The sequence below is a fragment of the Calonectris borealis genome, chromosome 2 (assembly GCF_964195595.1).
Source record: "Calonectris borealis chromosome 2, bCalBor7.hap1.2, whole genome shotgun sequence".
Classification (NCBI taxonomy): domain Eukaryota; kingdom Metazoa; phylum Chordata; class Aves; order Procellariiformes; family Procellariidae; genus Calonectris; species Calonectris borealis.
Window position 1 is genome coordinate 55478477 of NC_134313.1, and position 22556 is coordinate 55501032.

General features: G+C 42.3%; 1 protein-coding gene across 2 annotated transcripts in view; it reads right to left on the reverse strand.

Annotated features, from left to right (window-relative positions):
- Positions 1-22556, reverse strand: part of DLGAP1 (DLG associated protein 1) — a 435873-nt gene that overhangs the window by 114941 nt on the left and 298376 nt on the right. For both annotated transcript variants that reach the window (XM_075142050.1, XM_075142051.1), the window contains one exon: positions 17872-18086. In XM_075142050.1, the coding sequence (XP_074998151.1) occupies positions 17872-18086 (215 nt within the window). The remainder of the gene's footprint in view (positions 1-17871; positions 18087-22556) is intronic.

Consider the following 22556-nt stretch of genomic DNA (forward strand, 5'->3'; position numbering starts at 1 on the left):
GAGTTTTGCTGAAGGTCTATCAATGGCAAAGTTTGAGTCACATTTTTTCCTCAACTTAGACAAATTCAAAAATTCAAAAATTAGACAAATTCAAAAATTCAAATTCTTAGACAAATTCAAAAGCTTGAACTCAGCGGAAGAAAATGGATCAATATTCCTCATAAGAAGACTGTGGCAAGCTCATGGATAATCTTCTCTGTTGTGACTGCACTAAGAACTCGGGATGTAAGTAGAAAACTGCTCCTCTGCTAGCTCGTATGGGTTTTACTGTCCCTGGCAGTACCATGCTCTTAGTGGGCGATTAGGCTGCCATCAGTACGGGACCATAGTGCTGCTGTCTACCCTCTCCAAAGAAGAGAAATAAGGAGACAATAACAGACACAAACGTTTCTTGCAGCCTTCCAAATGGCTTTTCATCAGAAAAGTCACAGGTTTTCCAGGAATAGGCATGCTCAGAGCATACAGTGGGAACCCCCTCCACTCAGCCAGACTGTGATTTTCAGAGTGTGTGGTGTGCCTGCTTCTCTGTGCAGCACATACCATGGCAGCTCAGGCTCTGAGATGTATTAAAATATCTTTTCCTAGCTCTGAAGGCCTTCCCTATGAAAAAAAAAAGTCATTTTAAGATTCCCTTCTGCTATAGTGTGAAGGGTAACAAATACAAAGAAAATTTATAGAGATGTGAGTGGGAAGCCATGCATTAGTGTATGTAGGCAGGGCGCAGAGGGAAGAGGAGAGGTAGGACTAGCTGAAGGGAAGCATGGCTATCTATCATTTGCCCCCTGTAAAAGTATCTGAACCACCTCTGGGACATATGTTAGCAATGGGTGTGGGCTGCATGGTGGTAAGAGAGGGGGAGATGTGTCAAGTCATGAGAAGATCGTACCTATGAATTTCAACAGACACAGCAAAATGCAACATGAGTTACTGTTACTCCTAGGAGTAGTGTGCTCCCCTTCGGGCTTTCACACATCACAGGGAGAGCAAATACGTACAGCAGGTGGAAAGAGAGAAGAGAGCATCCTGGCAGCAGGATGCGTGTGGGAAGCACAGTTGAGGAGGAACTACAAGAACCAACCCTCTTATCCCTGGCTGAGGCCTCACCAGCCTCTGCAGCTCTTCCTCCGGCAGGGAAATACAAGGATGATTTAACTTCTTCCTCACACTGTGCCTCGCTGCTCGTGCAATATGGTGGGGCTCTTCCCAGGCATCTCGGTGAGCACAGGGAAATGCTGCCGCAAGCCTTGCTTCAGGAGTACAAAACAGGTGCTAAGAGCAAGGGGGCAATGACTAATGATGACTGTATTAGCATTTCTGCAGCCTCTTTAGAAGGCTCTGTAATTGCTGCACTAACTGTAATGAATCAATCCTCGTGACATCCCGATGTGCAGGAGGTGAGTGTTATTATCCCTTTTTACCCAGAGCTGGAGGCACATCGATATCCACAGCTGGGAAGAGGCCAGGCAGGGAGCAGCAGTGGTGGGGCGCCCAGCACTCCTTCCTCGGCTCCCGAGGCCACAGCCTACCTGCCATGGAGGCACAGCACGTAGGTGTGGGGGGCCAGACTCTCCCACCACCCTGCTCCCCTCTGGCAGAAAAAGGGGCACCACACCTGAGAGTTTTGCAATTTCAGTCCTTCATTTTAATCGCTTGATTAAACAATCTGAACAACGCAAGACAGGCGCTCGTTCCAGGTGCACCCCTCATGCTCTTTTTAGACCTGAGAAACACCGAGCAGCCAAATCATACCTTAGAGTGTTCCTGAACTGTAATTAACCTTAGTGTATCATTTTATGGAAGAGAAAGCTGTTAAATTTGTCTGAATTCAAAAGAACTTGGAAGAACAGTGGCAAGATAATGTTTTTAACAAGCAACTTGATTAATTAATGGCAGAGGTTATCATCCGATTGTGTTGGGTAGGAGGCTGACATTTAAAACTCCGTATGTACTTTGTCGGGGGGAGAGCTCAGATTTTAAACGCTACACTTGAGACTTGTAAACAACCACTGCAGAATCCAGTACTGGGGACCCAGATCCCAATTGCATAGTATTCCCAAGGACTTTGAAACAGTCGACAATCATTTTTCTGTGCTTTATTCCTATTAAGTCTCATGCCTTAGGGAAAAAAGCCAGTGTTGATTTCCCACGGAGCAGGACACCCTCCCAATGGGTATCTCAGACCTGTACCGGGGGCTGCAGGTAGCCTAGGGAGCAGGGCAGGAGATTTACATGCATCTCAGATCTAACCTGGATCATATCTAACCTTCCCATTCTGGCTGGCTTTAGTGCCCATGATAGAAACACTGAGGGAGTAATTGTGAAATATAAGATAGTACAATAAAAATTGTAAGATTCAACTCAGAAGCAAGAATTACTGCTTTAAGTACTACTTTACATATCAATTTTATTTCATCCTCTTCTTCAAAAATATTCCTTAAAAACAAAAATTCTTCCTCTATGTATTATTTATTATTGTCTATTACGTACATCATTTAAAGGAGGTACATAAAATAAAACACATAATCTGAAAACATAGTCAAAAGATGAAGAATCTCTGCAACATCAATGTCAAACTACAGTCCTGTTTTTAAAAAGGCAGCTGTTCAGGTGATTCATTGTATGAACTTCAAATGGATTATTTTATTATTCTTTGGGCTGTTGCCCTTAAGGGAACTAGTTACATAAATAACAAGCTACTATTATGTGGACATACTGATTCCGAGAACAGGGGAAGGAAATATAGTCATAACATGCAATTTCAATAGAAAACGAGGGCTTGTCAATCTTCTGCCAGAGGCAAAACGCTCAGGCAGATACCACAGTCATCACAGAGATATAACGAATCTGATTAACTTCTCTGGAGAAGGGACAATTAGAGCTGATAGGATAAATCCTCCTTGGCGTTCACGCGTGTTTGCACAGGGATCAGTGTGCAAGGGCTGCCTGACCGCTGGTCGATGGCAACCTCGGCTGCCGGGCTGCGGTTGTGAGCCACTGCGGCAACTTCTGTCCGGAGAACTGGAGCAGTTGCCCAGGAAATCACTCCAAAGACAGCCTGAAGCATGACTGAGTGCAGCTAACCACCACGTGTACGGGGCAGCAATGGAGCACCGAAATGAAGGAGGGCGTAGCCATTTTCCCACACAAGCTGCGTGCCTCCCCGGCGAGAAAAGGATGCAAAGAGAAGGATCCAGGAGTGCTAGCAACAGACCAGCTCTAGCTGGGACTAGAAACTGTGGGATAAAAGAACTGTGAAGGACTCACAAGGATGATATTAGTAACAGGACTGGAGAAAAAAATTAATAATTAAATCACCACTGATGAAAATCGTAGCAGGAGAGTGTGTTAGGATCAGGGCTATAACAAATTAAAGCAGAAGAGAATGCGACACACTCATTATTTTCCAAGGTGTGAAATTAGTTAAAAAAGGAAATAAAATAAGCAGTGGGGAGGTGGAAATATAGAAATAGTTGATAGTCAGAAGGTCATTCTGTCACTGTGAGAAAGGACAGTGACTCTAGATGTGCAGAATCTTCATGCAAATATTGGCTCTTTTAATGGAGAAAGAATGCTTAGCTAAGTACTGAGGATTATTACTTAGGAATATTAAGGAATCACTTAAAAAAAAGAGAAAGAGAGAGAAAAGAAAAGAGAAAGGGACAACAGGAATAGCAACATAGTGCTGACATCTATTCCAGCCACTGTCAGTCTAACATCTTACTTGAATAAGGCATCATCCACTCCCTCTCAATTCAAATTTGTTCATCACAGATAAACAGCAATTAATTTGTGCCCCAAATCAAATGATCTCTAAGTAGGGGGTGGGGAAAGTAATAGACAGAGAGTTACTGCTCTGCCAGAAATGACATTCTACCCAACAGTAAATGACTGAGCAACTGTGGTGGCACAGCCTGACTCACCAGCCTTTCAAACAAGTCTGAGCAACCGATCTCTGCCAAAGCCCCGTTGTCTCACAGCTCTTGCAGCCACATGACTGAGATGAGTCCCACAGAGCCTGCACCAGCCTGAAATCCACGGCTAGACATTTAGATGGGACCCTATTGACTAGACAGTGCCAACGTTTCTGAGATTTCTAACATGTTTAACTGCAACTTCATGAGGATGGTTGAATGACGTGTTGGTTTACATCCCACTAGAATAAGGAAAAAAGACCTTTTCAAAGTCAGAAATTGCCCACCCCCCCAAATTCTGGCTTTTATAAATACAATATCTATCACCGCTACAAACATAAATATTATGAGATGGAGTCATGACTCAGTTGACGTTGTCATTTTGTCATTGACACCATTTCACCCAGAGTGGTTCTAAGCTTTCTGCATTACGTATGTATCCTTGGTTTTGAGACTTATGCAAAGTTCAGAACCAAATTATTTCTCTAAATGTGGTAAAAGCAAAGCAGCAGTTTTAAGTTTTGTAAAACAGAGTAAAAGTAATAAATGAAGCAAGAAACTTGTATTATTTTGCATTTTAGTACATTTTCCAATTTTTGTTATGCAGACAGTAATAAATATTGATTATTACAAGAGAGAGTTTTAATAAACATCTATATTATGCCCATTTTGGTGTGACAAAGTAATAAATAATAACTGTGAACTTTTTAGGACTAGCCCAAGGAGGACTGCCTTCCAAAAGAAGTTTTTCAAGGTTTCCTTTCAAGTGTAGAGTAATGAAGGCTTAGCACTGATTTGCAATAGCAGTTGTCAGATATAAAACAGGAGAGATTTATATACTAGTCCTGAAAGCTCCTGAGCTTGCCTTCAGCATGATGCATCACTGTCACAGTGCAGAGCTGCACAGACACAACCCAAGCATGGCTGCCATCCCAACGTCACTTAAATAAAGGGAAGGATTTGGGTGCTCTGGATGTGGCTGCTGGCATTCAGGGATGACAAAACAAGTTAGTGCTTTCTGCAGTCCCTGGGCTTGCTGCAGGCAAAGCTGCCGGGCAGCTGGGGTGCAGGCTGGTCAGGTAGCACAGCCCTTCTGGAGGGGAATGGGAAATTGCCGTGCAACTCAGCTACAGATGCAACCACAGAAATCCCTCACAGGAACTCAGTAGCTGCTGCAAAGGTGCTTTCACACCAGCAAATAACACAAGCAGTGATCGTATGATGGTTCTCTATCTTTGTGGTGTACAATGAATAAAAAAGCAGGCACAATGTAAGAAAGTCTTTAAGGATTTTCCCTAACTTCTCCCCTCCTGAAAAGATTTATAACTTCAACAGAAGAAGAGGAGATTTTAAAAAGTCAAGTCTCTTCAGATGAACTTTCATTCACGTGTGTCACTGGGTGCAGAGAGATATTTGATGCTGCCCTACTTCAGCACCTCGGCTACCAGGGGCCACACACTTTCTTTGCTGCCCCCGGCCCCTAACCTTCACCCCATACTGCACCCAAGCCAGCAGAGAATTACTAAAATAAGTTGAAAGTTACTCCATCTTAGCAGTAATACAAACACAAGAAAATACAAGAAACAAATGACTGGGCATCAGCATGACTTAGACATCAATAGTATCTTTTATTTGTAAGGGCAGGACAATTACTCACTTTCATGTCTCTCTCTCTCACCCTAACATGACGCAAACTAACAGAAGATCACCCTAACAGAAGATCCCAAAGCATGTCTCCAGAAACACTGTATTGTAATTTCACATTAAAACTAAAGCAAAATACACTATTTTAACTTTTTCCATTTTTAATCTAAAAGGGCTCCAGCATTTCACAGTGAAAGAACATTGCACTTCTAGCTGATCAGAATAGAAAATTATTATGAATAATTAACTTAATTATTGTTGCCTGTTTGCTTGTCTTGTTATTCTGGAGATTAAGGTCTCCAGACTGAATTTTGTGCAAATGCACATCTCTTTTTATGCCTGTGAATTTTCTGCGTGGCAGATTTAATACATCAGCTGAGCCCCCCTTAGCAAACTAAACCAGATATACAAGATCACATACCGAGAGTTAAGCATGGTATGGCTGGCAGCAGTCAGAACATATTTTCAAAACGTTAGCAATGAAATAACATTTAAAATACATGAAAGAATTGCACAGCCCTGCTATGGGTGGGATATCTATATTTACTATTCAACAGCAGGCCTTCAGGAATAGTTTGGTCCCGATGAGAATTTTATTTTTATATTTAAAAAATAAGTTAAGAAAAGGAAGTAAGAACAGTGATAGTGGGTATATTCAATAGCCTGAGAAAGACAGACAGAGAATCGTAAAAGATAGGTCTGGAGGCGTCTTCATGAGGTCATTTGGTCCCTCCTCCTACCCTAAAGCAGGATCAGCAATACCTAAATTTGTCCTGACAGACATTTTCTATCCTTTTTTTTAAAATGTCCAGTGAAGTGATTTCTCTTGGCAATCCACTCCCGCGCTTAACTATCATTACCGTTAGGAAAATTTTCCTAACATATAGCTTGTGTACATACAGTCTAAGGCAGTATTTCTTCTCCTGTCCCCACTGGACATTATTAATTTCCTTTCTGAGGCAGCCTTTTAAGTAGGTGGGCAGAAGTAGGGCTAAAAATAAACAAGACCAGTTTTGCACACAAACATGCAAGTTGGCTGTGTAAAAACTATACCCTGAAAGAGATGGCTGAAAACCACATCTTGGTTCAGTGATTATAATGTTGTTTCTTAAAGCAAGCCCTGGAAGTGCCCATTTGACCCATAAAGTACGGCGATAGACCTTGCTTTGTAAAACAGACAATGGGATGGACTTGAATTCACCGAAATCATTTGCTCTAACATGAATAAATGTTTACAGGATTTAACTGAGAGAAGCTAAAAAGTTGGAAGTCCTCACTTTCATCTGTAGCTATGTCTAACATAAAGCTAAATCTTGTGCAGAGTTGAGCCAGATGACTAGATACAGGACAAGGATTTTAATTTCTGCAAGTAAGGCAATCATCTAAAGGAGGCTGCAGCTTTTCTTCAACAAAATACTGACTTCCAAAACTCTGCTCGAGTATTGCCAAAAGATCACACTTTGACTAGCAAAGTTAAAGGCTTTTTTTTTTGGCCGATGTTTGTTCTTATGTAAGTTAATTGTAACTGTTTCATTGCCTCAAATTTCAGCAAGTAAAAGTAAAAGCACAAGTGAGGCAACAACTGTATTATAGGTCACAGATTACAACAAAATTCTGACTTCTCATCTTAGAGAAACAAGAGATTATCTATACAGATGTGACAATACTGACGTAACAGGGCATAAAGGCATACGGAGCTAGGTGTGGGTTGACACAAGGGTAAGTTTTATGATGAGATAAGCGGTGTCTGCTGGCAGCGAGACTGTAATAGCTAGGGCATCTCAGCTTCATTCCAAGATGAACTGGTGAGGATCATCACAGAAGTAGAGAGGAGGAGTGCCCATCCTACCTACGCACTATGCAGCGAACGGTAGGAATGCCCTGTCTCCACAGGGGATTGTACAGTGGGATGAGTGGGTTCATTTCTGTGCTGTAAAGGCATACGCACCTTTGTGTGAGGGGACACAAAGCCCAGAAGGGAAGCTGCCGTGGGGCACAAGCTTTCTCACACGCCCATCAGTGATATGAAGCTTTAACTGACCGAACTTTATGCTTGGAAAGTTGCAACTGTTCGTTAAAAGCTCCAAGCTCTAAATTCCTTTAATAAATCGATATCCTCTGCTCCTTAAATATCATGTACACAAAACAGAGATCAGCTGCCCTAAGGAAACCATTGGCTCCAGAGGCATGCCCACCTACGACCTCAAAATAAATATATTTTTTATTGTCTTGCCTTTCAAATTTTCTTCTGACTTATAAATTATTCACTGAACTTAAGCATACCTGACACATGAGCCTGAAAAGTGAGAAACCTGTCCAACAGCTTCTCCCTAGCTTTCAGAGAAAAGAGAGAAAGGATTGCAATAATATGAATAAAAAGCTAAGTAATGTATTATGCATCAGTGGCTGCGGGCTGGGAAAGTTACTACCTAGGCCAACAATAGTTCTAGGATACTGTTCTTTCGGCGGCATGTCCAAAGCTCATGGAGATGCTCCAGTCTCTTTCATGGGAAATCCAAAAAACTTCCCCTTCAAGCAAACAAATAAAACACACCTCAAGGAAAATGGAAACAACTCTTTCATCAAAAGTTTGATGAAAATGAAAGAGACTGCAACAGAAAACAATGAAACACACTGTACTGGAAACAGTATTGTAAAACACTAATAAAAGATTAATCAGACTTATTCCTTTTGTACTAATTAGGAAAATCATTGTTCCCTAATTGGAAATCACTCAACAAGAAAGAAAATTAATAAGCTTCCCTGCATGTGTCTAAAAATACTCACCATAAGGAAGATGAGGTATTGCATCACCTTATATTTTCCCTTTCCCTTCCCCCTACCTCTGATCGGGGCCAGTGAAATTAATGGGATATTTTCATTAATTTTAGCCAAACGAGGACAACACCTCCATTTAAAAAAAAAGTATGCTTTTGTTTATATGACACCTTTTTCTGGGGATATTTTGGAGCATGTTATAGTAATATAGAAGCACCTTAAATAGGACCTCATTCCTAAGACCAAGATGGTTTTCATACCTAAGGATGTAGGCTACGCTGTACAGTGAAGTGCAGCGTGAAGACATCAGCTTCAGTTTGCTCAAATGCCAGAACAGCCTCCCCAGCGCGTCAGGCTACAGTTACCCATACACCCCTTACCATCTCCCTCAGTACAGACACACCAAGAGCAGCATTTTAGAAAAGCTGAGAAAGTGGGAGAACCATCTCCAGAGTTTATATTGTTCCATAGTTTTCTGAGAGCTGCATATTTCAGTCTGAGAAGCCATGAAAGTATCTACGTACACAAACATGTGTTGCATCATTATAGGAAAATCAAAGCTATAATGGCCTCCAGCTTTGCGCATAACATTCAACAACATCCTTGCCATGCGACGTTTAATTTGCTGTGTCTTTAGTGTAAAAAGCTTTCGGACCTTTGCTCATCCTTTCATTCACATCAGTCCTAGCATCATGTTTGAAAACAGACATTATGCAATTTCACCATTAATTCTCTCAGTGCAGATGATGCACTTTACCTTCCCATCAAGTCTATACGGATGTGCCCATGTGTGCATACCACCTTCCTCCTGATCACCACAAATCACCACCAGACAAAATTATTTGGGAGCTTTGCAGATTATAAAACTATTTTGATCATAATTTCTTTGACTTTTACAAGGATCAGGGGATTTTCTAGCTGAAACATCTTATATTATGTAACAATGGGATGGCTGGCTCTTTTTTTGCAAGTCGTCCTAGCAGAGCTGGTCCTGCAACTCTGTCAAGATTTGACTTGTAATATAGGTTGACCCTAGCTCGAAGGCTTGTCCTCCAGGAACTGACCTGATCAATTCTCAGACAGGTGATGAAAAGTTGGAATTCAGGATGTGTAAATCAGATCTACCTCTTTCTTCTTGCTTTTGTCACTGTTATTAAGTTTGCTACCAGATTCTGCCTCTTAATTGAGCTTGATTGTTTACTGTGATTTTAGAGGTTATTAAGAAAAATGGCAGAGAGGTTTTCAAAACAATTTTATTTTCAGATCCTATAAACATACAAGTAGAAAGTACTTATGGTATTTCTATTGGCACATAAAAAATATAAGCCTGGGTGTACACAAAAAACATACACATATTTTGAGATATTATTTTTGGAATGTCTCTGATAAACTTTAAAGTTAGGAATTGGTTGGTTTATTCTAAGTATCACTCATCTATGCAGTAAATCATGGGAATAGATTCAGCTATGATGGAAGTTACATAGAAATTCTTTACCATGGGATAAAAAGAAGAAAAGCCTAATGCTTTTTGCTTATATGTTCACATACTCTTTTCATCGTCAGTGGTGTAACTTGGTGCCCATTAAAAAGTGTTTGTGGTGTTTATAATTGTGTTTCTCCAAGTCACAGCTGACTGGAAAAACATGATATGTCTATTAAAATACCTTGAAAATAGAGATTTGTTAAGAAAAAACTAATTTCTGTTCTTCCTTTTCTCCTTTTTATGAGTGGTACAAGTGCATCTCCCAAGTATCAAGATCATTGAAATTGTCAATACACAGGTGATCAGAGAGTACAACTTGTCTCAGAAAAAAGTTTCTATGATCAAATATAAGTTCAAAGGAACAATTCTGCAACCATATATAACCCCAAACCCATGCAAAATGTCCACAAATGGATTACCATTAAATACTGTAATATTTTAGAAAAATTAAAAAAAAGAAGTGCAGAAGACTCAAGTGGCTCAAGTTCTCACAGTAGCAGCAATATTGAGTTAGAAAGTAAAATCTGAACCCATATTTTAAGCAGTGAGTGTGCTTAAAATAGTGGAGAAGAGGAAAGGGGGCAGAATGAAGTAGAAAAACTATGGTAACAGGATCCATCTCTTAGACCTCTTGTCCTCAACAGAGTTTTCCAGTCCCTTCCATATTCCTCCTCTTTTAGGCTGGAAAAGTGCTGCCATCAAGTTATACCTTGTGCTGCCTCACCAGCTACTTTGCCCATACTCCTTCAAGAGATCGTAAGGGACGGCTGCAGATCTTTCCCTGCCTTATCCAGCTACAGATCTTCATAAAGTTTGCTGGAACTTCGTAACTTTCAGACTTCAGTCTCTCTAGCATACTTGGTTAAAGACGGCCAACGGATTCAAAAGTTACTGGGAAGTGGAGGTGACAGGTTGGCATGTGGACAGACAATGTAATTGCATACTCTTTTTCCAAAGAAAACCAGGCTAAACATAACCAAAGCACACATGGATAGTGAAGGAATATGTGCTGAATCAAGCTCAGCTGTAATAGAAATGTCAGTTATCTGTTGCCTGCACCTTCTTTAGAAGTTGCCACCAGGCAGAAGGAGGGGACCCAGGCGACAGGGGGGAATGGACACAGGTCCCTGCTCGGGGCGCCAGGCAAACCCCCGCCTGGCCTCCCTCAGCCTTCCCAGTTGCCCTTGCAGAACAGATACGAGGCCCTGGATCTTGAGGGCCAGGCAAACGAGGACGCAGACGAAGGCCCATCCAGGGGGTTGCCCGAGGCGAGGCAGTCAGCCCCACGCATTACGACTGCCTCTGCTAAGAAAAAAAGGAGGGTAGTTGTCACAGGTGATTCCCTTCTGAGGGGGACGGAGGGCCCAATTTGCCGGCCAGACCCATCCCACAGGGAAGTCTGCTGCCTCCCTGGGGCCCGGGTTAAGGACATTACTAGGAAGCTCCCTAGTCTGGTACAGGCCTCCGATCACTACCCGCTACTGGTTATGCAGGCTGGCAGTGAGGAGGTTGCAGAGAGAAGTCCCGAAGGGATCAAAAGGGACTTCAGGGCGCTGGGGCGACTGGTGGGAGGATCGGGAGCACAGGTGGTGTTTTCCTCGATCCCTTTAGTGGCAGGGAGGAATACTGAAGGGAGCAGCAAAACTCATCGGATCAACACGTGGCTCAGGGGCTGGTGCCATTGGCAGAATTTTGGCTTCTTTGACCACGGGGAGGTTTACAAGGCACCGGCGACGGACGGAGTTCAGCTGTCTCACAGGGGGAAAAGGATTCTCGCGTGTGAGTTGGCCGGGCTCATCGAGAGGGCTTTAAACTAGATTCGAAGGGGGAAGGGGATAAAACCAGGCTCACTAGAGAAGAGCCTAGGGACCGCACGCCAATGTCGGGGGAGAAATCGGCAGCCCAGCTCAAGTGCATCTACACCAATGCACGCAGCATGGGCGGCAAACAGGAGGAGCTGGAAGCCATTGTGCAGCAGGGTAGCTATGACTTAGTCGCCATCACGGAAACATGGTGGGATGAGTCTCACGACTGGAGTGTTGCAATGGATGGCTATAAGCTCTTCAGAAGGGACAGGCGAGGAAGGAGGGGCGGTGGGGTAGCCCTGTATGTCAGGGAGTGCTTCGACTGTCTAGAGCTCAATGGTAGTGATGACGAGGTTGAGTGCTTGTGGGTAAGGATGAGGGGGAAGGTCAACAAGGCAGATATCCTGCTGGGAGTCCGTTATAGACCACCTAGCCAGGACGAGGAGGCAGACGAAATATTCTACCAGAGGCGCGCAGAAGTCTCACAGTCGCTAGCCCTTGTTCTTGTGGGGGACTTCAACTTTCTGGACGTCTGCTGGAAATACCACACGGCAGAGAGGAAACAGTCGAGGAGGTTCCTGGAGTGTGTGGAGGATAACTTCCTGACGCAGCTGGTAAGCGAGCCCACTAGGGGAGGTGCCTCGCTTGACCTGCTGTTCACAAACAGAGAAGGACTGGTGGGAGATGTGGTGGTCGGAGGCCGGCTTGGGCTTAGCGACCATGAAATGATAGAATTCTCGATACTTGGTGAAGTAAGGAGGGGGGCCAGCAAAACCGCTACCATGGACTTCCGGAGGGCGGACTTTGGCCTGCTCAGGACACTGGTTGAGAGGGTCCCTTGGGAGGCAGTCCTGAAGGGCAAAGGGGTCCAGGAAGGCTGGACGTTCTTCAAGAAGGAAGTCTTAAAGGCGCAGGAGCGGGCTGTCCCCATGTGCCGTAAGAAGAACGGGCGGGGAAGGCGACCGGCCTGGCTGAATGGGGAGCTCTGGCTGGGACTCAGGAAAAAAAGGAGAGTTTATCACCTTTGGAAGAAGGGGCAGGCAACTCAGGAAGAGTACAGGGATCTCGTTAGGTCGTGCAGAGAGGAAATTAGAAAGGCAAAAGCCCAGCTAGAACTCAACCTGGCCACTGTCGTGAGAGACAACGACAAATGCTTTTATAAGTTTGTTAATGAGAAAAGGAGAGCCAAGGAGAATCTCCATCCTCTATTGGATGCGGGGGGGAACGTTGCCACCAAGGATGAGGATAAGGCTGAGGTACTCAATGCCTTCTTTGCCTCAGTCTTTAATAGTCAGAGCAGTCATCCTCAGGGTACTCAGCCCCCTGAGCTGGAAGACAGGGACGACAAGCAGGATAAACCCCCCATAATTCAAGAGGAAGCAGTTAACGACCTGCTATGCCACCTGGATGTTCACAAGTCTAGGGGGCCGGATGGGATCCATCCGAGGGTACTAAGGGAGCTGGCGGAGGAGCTTGCCGAGCCGCTCTCCATCATTTACCAGCAGTCCTGGTTAACTGGGGAGGTCCCGGACGACTGGAGGCTTGCCAATGTGACGCCCATCTATAAGAAGGGCCGGAAGGAGGATCTGGGGAACTACAGGCCTGTCAGCCTGACCTCGGTGCCGGGGAAGATCATGGAGCGGTTTGTTTTGAGGGCGCTCACGAGCCGTGTGCGGGACAACCAGGCCAGCCAGCACGGGTTCATGGAAGGCAGGTCCTGCTTGACCAACCTGATCTCCTTCTACGACCAGGTGACCCGCCAGTGGATGTGGGAAAGGCTGTGGATGTGGTCTACCTGGACTTCAGTAAGGCCTTTGACACTGTCTCCCACAGCATTCTCCTAGAGAAGCTGGCGGCTCACGGCTTAGACAGGTGCACTCTTTGCTGGGTAAAAAACTGGCTGGACGGCTGGGCCCAGAGAGTTGCGGTGAATGGAGTTAAATCCAGTTGGCGGCCGGTCATGAGCGGTGTTCCCCAAGGCTCAGTTTTGGGGCCGGTCTTGTTCAATATCTTTATCAATGATCTGGACGAGGGGATCGAGTGCTCCCTCAGTAAGTTTGCAGACGACACCAAGTTGGGCAGGACTGTTGATCTGCTCGAGGGTAGGAAGGCTGTGCAGAGGGACCTGGACAGGCTGGATCGATGGGCTGAGGCCAATTGTATGAGGTCCAACAAGGCCAAGTGCCGGGTCCTGCACTTCGGCCACAACAACCCCAGGCAACGCTACAGGCTTGGGGAAGAGTGGCTGAAAAGCTGCCCAGAGGAAAAGGACCTGGGGATGTTGGTCGACAGCCGGCTGAACATGAGCCGGCAGTGTGCCCAGGTGGCCAAGAAGGCCAATGGCATCCTGGCCTGTGTCAGAAATAGTGTGGCCAGCAGGAGTAGGGAGGTGATTGTGCCCTGTACTCGGCACTGGTGAGGCTGCACCTCGAATCCTGTGTTCAGTTTTGGGCCCCTCACTACAAGAAGGACATTGAGGTGCTGGAGTGTGTCCAGAGGAGGGCAATGAAGCTGGTGAAGGGCCTGGAGCACAAGTCTTATGAGGAGCAGCTGAGGGAACTGGGACTGTTTAGTCTGGAGAAGAGGAGGCTGAGGGGAGACCTCATCGCGCTCTACAACTACCTGAAAGGAGGTTGTAGCGAGGTGGGTGTTGGTCTCTTCTCCCAAGTAACTAGCGATAGGACGAGAGGAAATGGCCTCAAGTTGTGCCAAGGGAGGTTTAGACTGGACATTAGGAGAAATTTCTTTACTGAAAGAGTGGTCAGGCCTTGGACCAGCCTGCCCAGGGAAGTGGTTGAGTCGCCATCCCTGGAAGTATTTAAAAGACGTGTAGATGAGGCGCTTAGGGACATGGTGTAGTGGTCATGGTGGTGTTGGGTTGATGGTTGGACTCGATGATCTTAGAGGTCTTTTCCAACCTTAATAATTCTATGATTCTATGATTCTATGATTCTAAGTTAGCTAACCGGTCCATTTGCCACCTGCTTACAAGTGCAAGATAAACTTTTGCCACTTTTCAGGAATGGGCAAGAAAATGTCACTTTTTTCCAGCTGGATCAGTTTATCTAGACTGTGAAAGATGAAACACCAAGAGGATACTGCCAGCAAAGACAGAGAGAAAAAGCTGCTTACTTCCTGGTAGGATAATGAGAGTGCAGCCGCGGAGGTGGGCATTTCAAGATCACAGCAAGCTGTGCTTTATTCAGAATGGTACCGCAGCATTTGACACATGTGCTGTAACCACATGGAAACCACGGCATGGGAGGAATATTGTAGGAGGAAGATTGTAAGGTATAGCAAGAAAAAAACCTCAATAAAAACAGGAAAATAAATTTGTATTACGTAAAGGAGTTATGACACAGTTGTGCTGTTCAAAAGTTATTCCTTATATAAAAAGAAACATTGGTAAAAATGAAAACCCTTTCTTAGAAGAGTAGGCGCATGAGCAATGGTGGGTAGGTAGGTGGGAGGAACAGTGTAGGTTGTGAGACCAATATTAGACTTAAAGTACTCAGAGAGGAAAAGTCCCACAAGATGAAAAATCCCTTCAAAAACAACAGTGAAAGCAAAAGGGAACATGTTTTTAAGTTGTTTGCTCTGCCAAAGATGAAAGTGAAGCCAACTGGAGACTGCATACAGAAAACAGAGAAAGAGAGTAGCAGAAAGAAGTGCAGAAGATCCCTGACAATTGCCACTGTAGAAACACCGCTTTCAGAAGGTGCCTTGCTCTTCACTGACAGAAAAAACATAATTAAAGGAGTGAAATGCCACTCAGCTTTAAGGTGTTAATAATGTCCTGCAAGGTCAGATAGAAAGTCCACTGGTGTCAGCAAAAAACTGCCTGCTGACTAGAGTGGCTTTTGGCTCATTTCCATAAAGCTCTTATTCAGGTGTAAATTGAACTCAAGTCAACAGTAAGCCAAAGAAATAGCTTGTTATCACACATTACACAATTGCTTGATGACCTATATTCAGTGAGTTAGGGGCCCTAATTTAGTCTCTGGCCGACATGCCAGCAAAACTCTATCACAACTCTCAGAGTAATCAGGGTAGCCCTGGGATGAACAAGCAATGTCATGGTCAAGGTCAAATCATGCTACTAAGAAAGTACGAAGGAGTCTGCAAAAAAGACCGAGCTTAACAGAAGACTTCAATTCCCAGAGCAAGCACTTGGCTAGTTCTCACAAAAAAAAAACCCAAACCAAATTATCACATTCAGCAGAAAGGAATAAAAGCAATACATAATTATGTATTATACAATTTGTCTCTGAAAGTGGAAAGGTTCCCCAGGAAGAGATATTTCTATAAAGTATCATCATAGATTAAAAGAAATAATTCTATTTCATCCCAATTTATGCTGAAAAGTCATTGAAAAAGAAAAGTTATTTCATATTTTGACCTCTTTTTTGTTTTACTGCCATTTACCATTTTCCCTTTCCTTCTTCTACCCTGTGATTTACACCCTACTTCCGCATACCTCCTAAACTTCCATGAATTTTACAGAGTGCAGCTTAAAATTAAGCACATTCCTAAAAGCTTTCCCAAATAGGAAAGGATTAAAAAACATGTGAAATGAAGTATTCGTACAAGCACAGTACAATGACTTCAAAGCTAAACGCAAAAGCTTCTGCTGCCTAGCCCCTCTGATCTAACATCCTCTGTGGGTGAACAGTGACATGCAGGACTTTTTATTTTTAATAATTCCATATTCTTTTGCAAATCTCTTCTCTACAGAGAACAGAAATAACCAAGAGCAAATACACTCACTGTGATGCATTGTACTTCACATATACATTACGGAACTATGGAACATATGTTTCTAAAGGCTCCATGACTGATAGTGTGTCCATGCATAAAGCATGGCTGTATGGAGTTTGTGGTGGTACGTAACGTTTATGTTCACCTTGCAGAGGTTGCAAAAACTGATCTCAGAGGAGGAGTTTTGGCTCAGTAAAGGGTGTGGTAAAGTCTGCTGGATGACCAGAGGAATCACGGGATCCCTTGAGCAAGCGCCAGCTAGCTTATGAAAATCCCTGCAGAAAATGCGACTGCTTTCTCCTTTGGACACTAATGGAAAGACAGAGCAGAAGCAATTCCTGACTTCCCCTGAGACAAAGTCAGGCAGGCTGCTATGGGGAGCTGCAATAAGCATGTTTTTGTCTGCTGGTCTATTCATCACTGATGTCAAGAGCATGACATTCTTAACAAGGATCAAATGCTTTTCTCTAAAATCTGTTTCTCAGATAAGGTCTCTGGGAAAAAAATGGGGTAGAGGAGGACAAGGAAGGAGAGGAAATTAATGAGGGAAATGCAGAAGGAGTCTTTTGTCACTAATCATGGATACTAGAAGAGATACAGCTCTTTTTTTTCCATTTTGAAGCTACAGCCTTAGGCAAGTTAAACTAAAATTAGGTTATTTTTGGTTCAGTGAACCATGATTCACTATTATAGCTACGAATTTTGCAGAAGACAGACAGAAACAATTGTTGATTTAAATCCACACTATTTTCTTTTATGGATATAATTTATCTTCTTGCTTTAGGGAACCTCTCCATTTTAGAATCATTTAAACACTAATACCAAAATTGTCAATTTGTGCAATTTTCATGACAATTTGGGTGGCTCTTTTAAAAGGCCCAAATAAAAGAAAAACACGAAGTGTCATTAAAAAAACATAAATTCATCATTCATCTTGACTAAAACTTTCATAAATGATTAAAAAAATTTCAGTTTTGGTTATATCTCTCCACAAAATACAGTGCAATTCTGAGTGAAGTAAAGAGTGGAAACCATGGATTTGTCTATTTTCAGACAGCCATTGTTCTTTTTAATTAAATGTCAGATGCTCTCTGATGAGTTGCAAAGACTAGCTTAGGGCTAATTTCACATGTTGAGTATATATAAATACACAATTATGCAAAGCTTTCGCAGGCCAAAGCTATAATTCAGCAAAGTATTTAAAGAACAGACCTATTGTACATACCTGAATACTCACTTAACACTAACAGGCTGAAATACTTTGCAAATTGAAAGTGCAGGTAGTAGGGTCCCTTTTCAGAATAACATTGAAATACATTCCCAAATCTACTCTTATTCAGAAAAAAAACAACCAAAAATAAGCATGACCGAACACACTTGTTTAAATACTTTCCTTAACTGGTACCTAGAAGTAAAGAGTAGAAACAAATAGGAACAGAAACTGTATGTCTTAATGGAGAGCTCTGTGTGATGTAGTAAAACATGGACTTACTTGAGGGTGGTGAGCTCTGTAAGGGATGGCTGGGTGGCCTTGAGATAGCTCTCTCTCCGTGCAGCAATCTTTGGAGATGGCTTCGGACTTGTGTCTGAGTCTCCACTGTCATCATCCCCCATGGCTTTGATGTAACTGCCACTGCGCATTCGTCGGCAGGGAATCTCGTCATCTTTCCCTCGTGGAGTGTATCCAGTCCATTCATCTTGAGGAACCTGAAGTGACGAACACGATTCTCTTATTAGTACACTCTTCCCTGACGTAATTGCACAGCAAGATTTGACCGTGCTAAGCCACAACAGAGCCATAACAAAAACTCTCACGTGCAAGGGCCCATCTTCAATCCCATTTGACCATGGGTTGCTGTTTGCAGTGGAGGCCCACTTCTCCCCCTGCATAGTCACAAGCACCTCTGGAGTTGTTTGTTATTTTCCACTACTTATCCGGGAAGTTTCTAGCAAACATGCTGACATAGGAGCCTCAGTTAGGTCTAATACTGGGCTGGATACATCTGGTTTTTTGGTGGTTTTCATTCAAAGCATTTACAAACCAGATCAGGGTATTTTTGCTTCAGCTCAGCATACTGAACACCTTTGGGGAGGCATAAAAGATGAAATATGAATCCCTGTATCACAATCTTTTCAGACCGAATGTGCATAGCTACACTCACCAGGACGATTTTGGTTCAAGATACATTTCAAATTCGTGGAGCTATGTACTAATCATCACAAAAGTAGGTTTGCAAGTGTGAAATTATACTACTATTGCTTCTATAGCATAATTAGTGTGACTGAACACCTGCCAGCTTGCGGGGACCCTCCTTTTGAATTATGTTAGTCTGAGTATCTGAGTCATACAACTCTTTATCTCCTTCTTTTTCTTCTTCTTATTGATGTGCATTATTTCTCTTGATCTGAAGTAAGTGCTGTCCATTTTTTACATTGGAAATCTGGAACACTGGGAATGTGCATTCATGAGATTTTGGGACATAGCAGAGGACAGTACAAGAGCATGGTGCTCTTGCCCACCCATCCTCTCCCTTCCTCTGCTCTTGGGGCTTCTGACCATTGTAAACCAACACCCTTCTCTTTCCTGTAACAGCGGAAACAACATGCAGTGGAGCAGCGTCTTTGAAGGAGTTGTCCTGAAGTTATTTTGCAGAAACCCCATTTTTATCGTAAAGGTGAAACTGCAAAAGGGCTTTTTAGTTAAACATATTTTGTGTTAGATTTAAATAAAAGTAGTTGTGAATTTTTCATTTGCTATTTTCCTGATTATTATTAGCAAATCAACTCTATAAAGCAAGCTATAGCTACAATGCTCAGAAACCCTTGCAAGCCATATTAAACAAGGAGTCTCAAATCTGGGTTGCTAAAATTGTGCTGCAGCTTACAAATACTAGCATCTACCAGGATAGTCACCAAGTGTCTCTTTTCTATGGAAAGTTTGTTCTTCAACAACATTTAACTTCTGCTGAGTATCTTCTGTATCCATTGCTTCCCAAACTTCAGCCAGAGCGTTTACATGCCAGCTTGTTTAGACGACCAAAACTGAAACACTGGACTGTTTGCTAATAGCTTAGCTCTTGATTCCCACTACAAACATAAGCCTAAGTCCAGAGGCTCTAAGGCCTTTCAAATGTTATTGTCAATGTAAGTCAAATTTTTATCAATTTATCAATGTAAGTCAAATTTTATCAATCTATACTGCTATAAACTGCAATCCAAACCCCACTGTGCTATACAAAGGAACAAAGATATTTAATAGTCCTAAGCATTCATGGGCTTATTACTAATTATAATTATTAACCAAACTATTCATAAGCCATGCCATTGCTTTGTTTCCTGCTGATTTCAAACCCAAGATCTTGCCAACTTTCTTCCTTCATTGACTCTTCTTTTCCCGCTGCTGACACCATGATTTAGGGCCTTCCTTGAACTTCCAGGCTCAAACAAGTCCTTCTTTCCTCTTGTGCTCAGTCTAAGCTCTCTCTTTTCTCCCAGATCTCTCTTGGTCAAGTCTGGCCTTGATAGACTCACTTGGAGCTTTGATATTTTCCTCAGAGGACTCAAGATTTAATCCTGGAAGTGTACTCTAGTTTGTATCTTTATCAACATTTCTTTATGACTCAGTCTTCCTTCTTGGCACTGAGACTTCCTTCTTAGTTGCTCCATGTTTCATTTAAACAATTCTTTCCTTGTGCCTTTTTAAAGCAAATTTCCATGTTTTCTTTAAATATCCTTTAGTTAATGACTCTGGTAACTTTACTTCTGTGAAACATTTAAATTCTCATCTTCCAGCAGCACGCAAAGTTTGTTGCTGTTCTCTTTTTTTTTCTTTTTTTTTTTTTCTTTTTTGTTTTTGGTATTTGCCTGGGCTTCAAGAATGTAAGTTCCTTACAGCAGGAATATATTTCAAAGTCCAGTTTTCTTATTGAACAATGGCATGCAGAATTGTGTATATTTAGGAATTAATTGAATAAATACAACTTAAAAACACTTAAAATATTCTAGAAAAGGGTAATACTCTAACTAAGAACTGGAGTATTACAGACTGAGAGTACTAAGTACTAGAAGAACCCACTGGAGGAGCAGGATTGAATATTTGGCTCTGATATGTTTCCACGTCAAATAAAAAACAAAGAAAAAGCAATGTTTCAATTCTGTGGCTTCTAAGTTTATGCCTAGACCCTAGATCTGGAAAGTCGATGCTTTCCTGATGTGTATACATTTGCAAAGTGCAAATGAAGGTAATACTTGGTAGTGGTTTTGATTCTGATTTTTGACATACGAGAGTACGGAGCATTTTACACTTCTCCTCCAGCCACTTATGACAGACAGAGGATAATATTTTTTTCAGGTCTTACTCTTGCATTGATTCTAGGCCTATAGCATCATCAAACAGCGAAAATACAATCTATATTCATACCACTGCTCACATACATTTTGGAACCTACAGCTCCTGCTTGTCAACTGTAAACCCTTGACTTTTCAAGTCACTCATGTACAAAAAAGAAGTTAATACAGGTTTAATAAAATCAAGCTTTGCTGACATTTTGATGACATGCTGGGACTTCAGTCAGAAGTTTAAAACCTGTAGTAGTGTATTTTCAGTCAGTTTTCAGGCAGATATTAGATATCTAAGTCAGAGTATATAGAGAATCTGTGAATTCTCAGAGGACATGCACTTTAATCTGTTTAATATTTTATTCATTATGCTTTAGTTAAAGATCTGTGCTTTTTCTCATTAAAATAAATTAGTGAATTAACCTTTAATGCACTAAAGAAAATATGTTAGTATAATGTTAAGGTTGGTGTCTTTAACTGAGGAAAAAGTCAGGAGACTTAAAGTTATGATGCTCACACAGCACCCGTAATTCAGGTAAGCTGAACACTTGTAGTTTTATTAAATAATAGACATACTGTTAAATTTAATGCTGTAGTTTATAGGTGCAATTCAAGTGATGAGCTATCGTTGCTGTGGGCACCATAACTCTGAAATTCTTGAGTTCTGTTATCAGTAACCCCATACATAAGTACAATACCTTTTATCACAAAGTTTCTCAAAATGATTTAGATACGATAGGCCAAGTTTTGAAAGCTGGTTGCAGTGAATTTACCACAAAGCTTCCTTATTTACACCTGCAAACACTGTGTATCATGATGAGCTTTGAATGCATTGCTCGAGCCCCACAGTTTGTAGGATGTGCTCGGGAGGAATTTTCCAGTTTGAGCTCTGCTCAATCAGTGAAATGAGCGACTACTTTTTTCGTAGCTTTTCCACCTTTTAAACACTCTAGTTGCAGAAAAAGAAAGCTGAGCTGTTCACATAGAGACCGGGGGCAAAGCAGTCTCAGGGAGTGCCACAAACCCACTGTCTGGTTTGTGTACTGGAAGGTACCGGCATGGGCAAAACCAAAGGAAATGGTACGAATGCAACCCAAGTTCCACTACCATATTATGGGGGTAAACCCCCTATGTGCCAAAGAGAAAAGGATAGCTATGGTTAGGAAAAACATCCAGATTTAGAGAACGGCCTAAAATATCAACCCACATATGCTTCTAATTTCAGTTAACACATTGAGGAAGTCAGATTGTTTGTACAAACTATCTTGCCTGCCTAGACAAAGCTGCAGTAGAAGAATGTAATGGGTATTTGATTAAAAACCTGTTTTAATTAAGCAGTTTGCCCAATTTTCTTGCAGATATTTAAGGCTGAGTGGTTTTCTTCTTTTTTTTCCTCTCTTTTTTTTCTTTTTCCTTTTTTTTTTCTTTTTTCTTTTCAGTAAGGTTTCAGTATTTAAGAGAATATTAGGGAAAGAAATTTGGGTCCAGTTGCCCTTTATCTTATTTCAGTTTCACAAGACTTGGAAACCCTGATTTCAGAAGCTGGTGTAGGAGAAAACAGTAAAACATCATGTAACTGGTAGAGAGCACTTGCAGGGTAAAGTAACGCTTTAGAAGTAGTATATTTTTGCTTTGGCTATTAATAGTTGTAATACTTTTTATGAAAGGATCTCGGAGCACTGTCTGTGTATTACTTGAGTAGGGCAAACCACCCTTAAAGCTCAGCATTTCCTTTCGTGGTACCTATTTTGCTGTTCAAAAAATACAGGCAGATAAAATAATGACAACATTTTAATACCTCAAGCAATACCTACTAAAAGAAGTGACCTGATTTTCAGA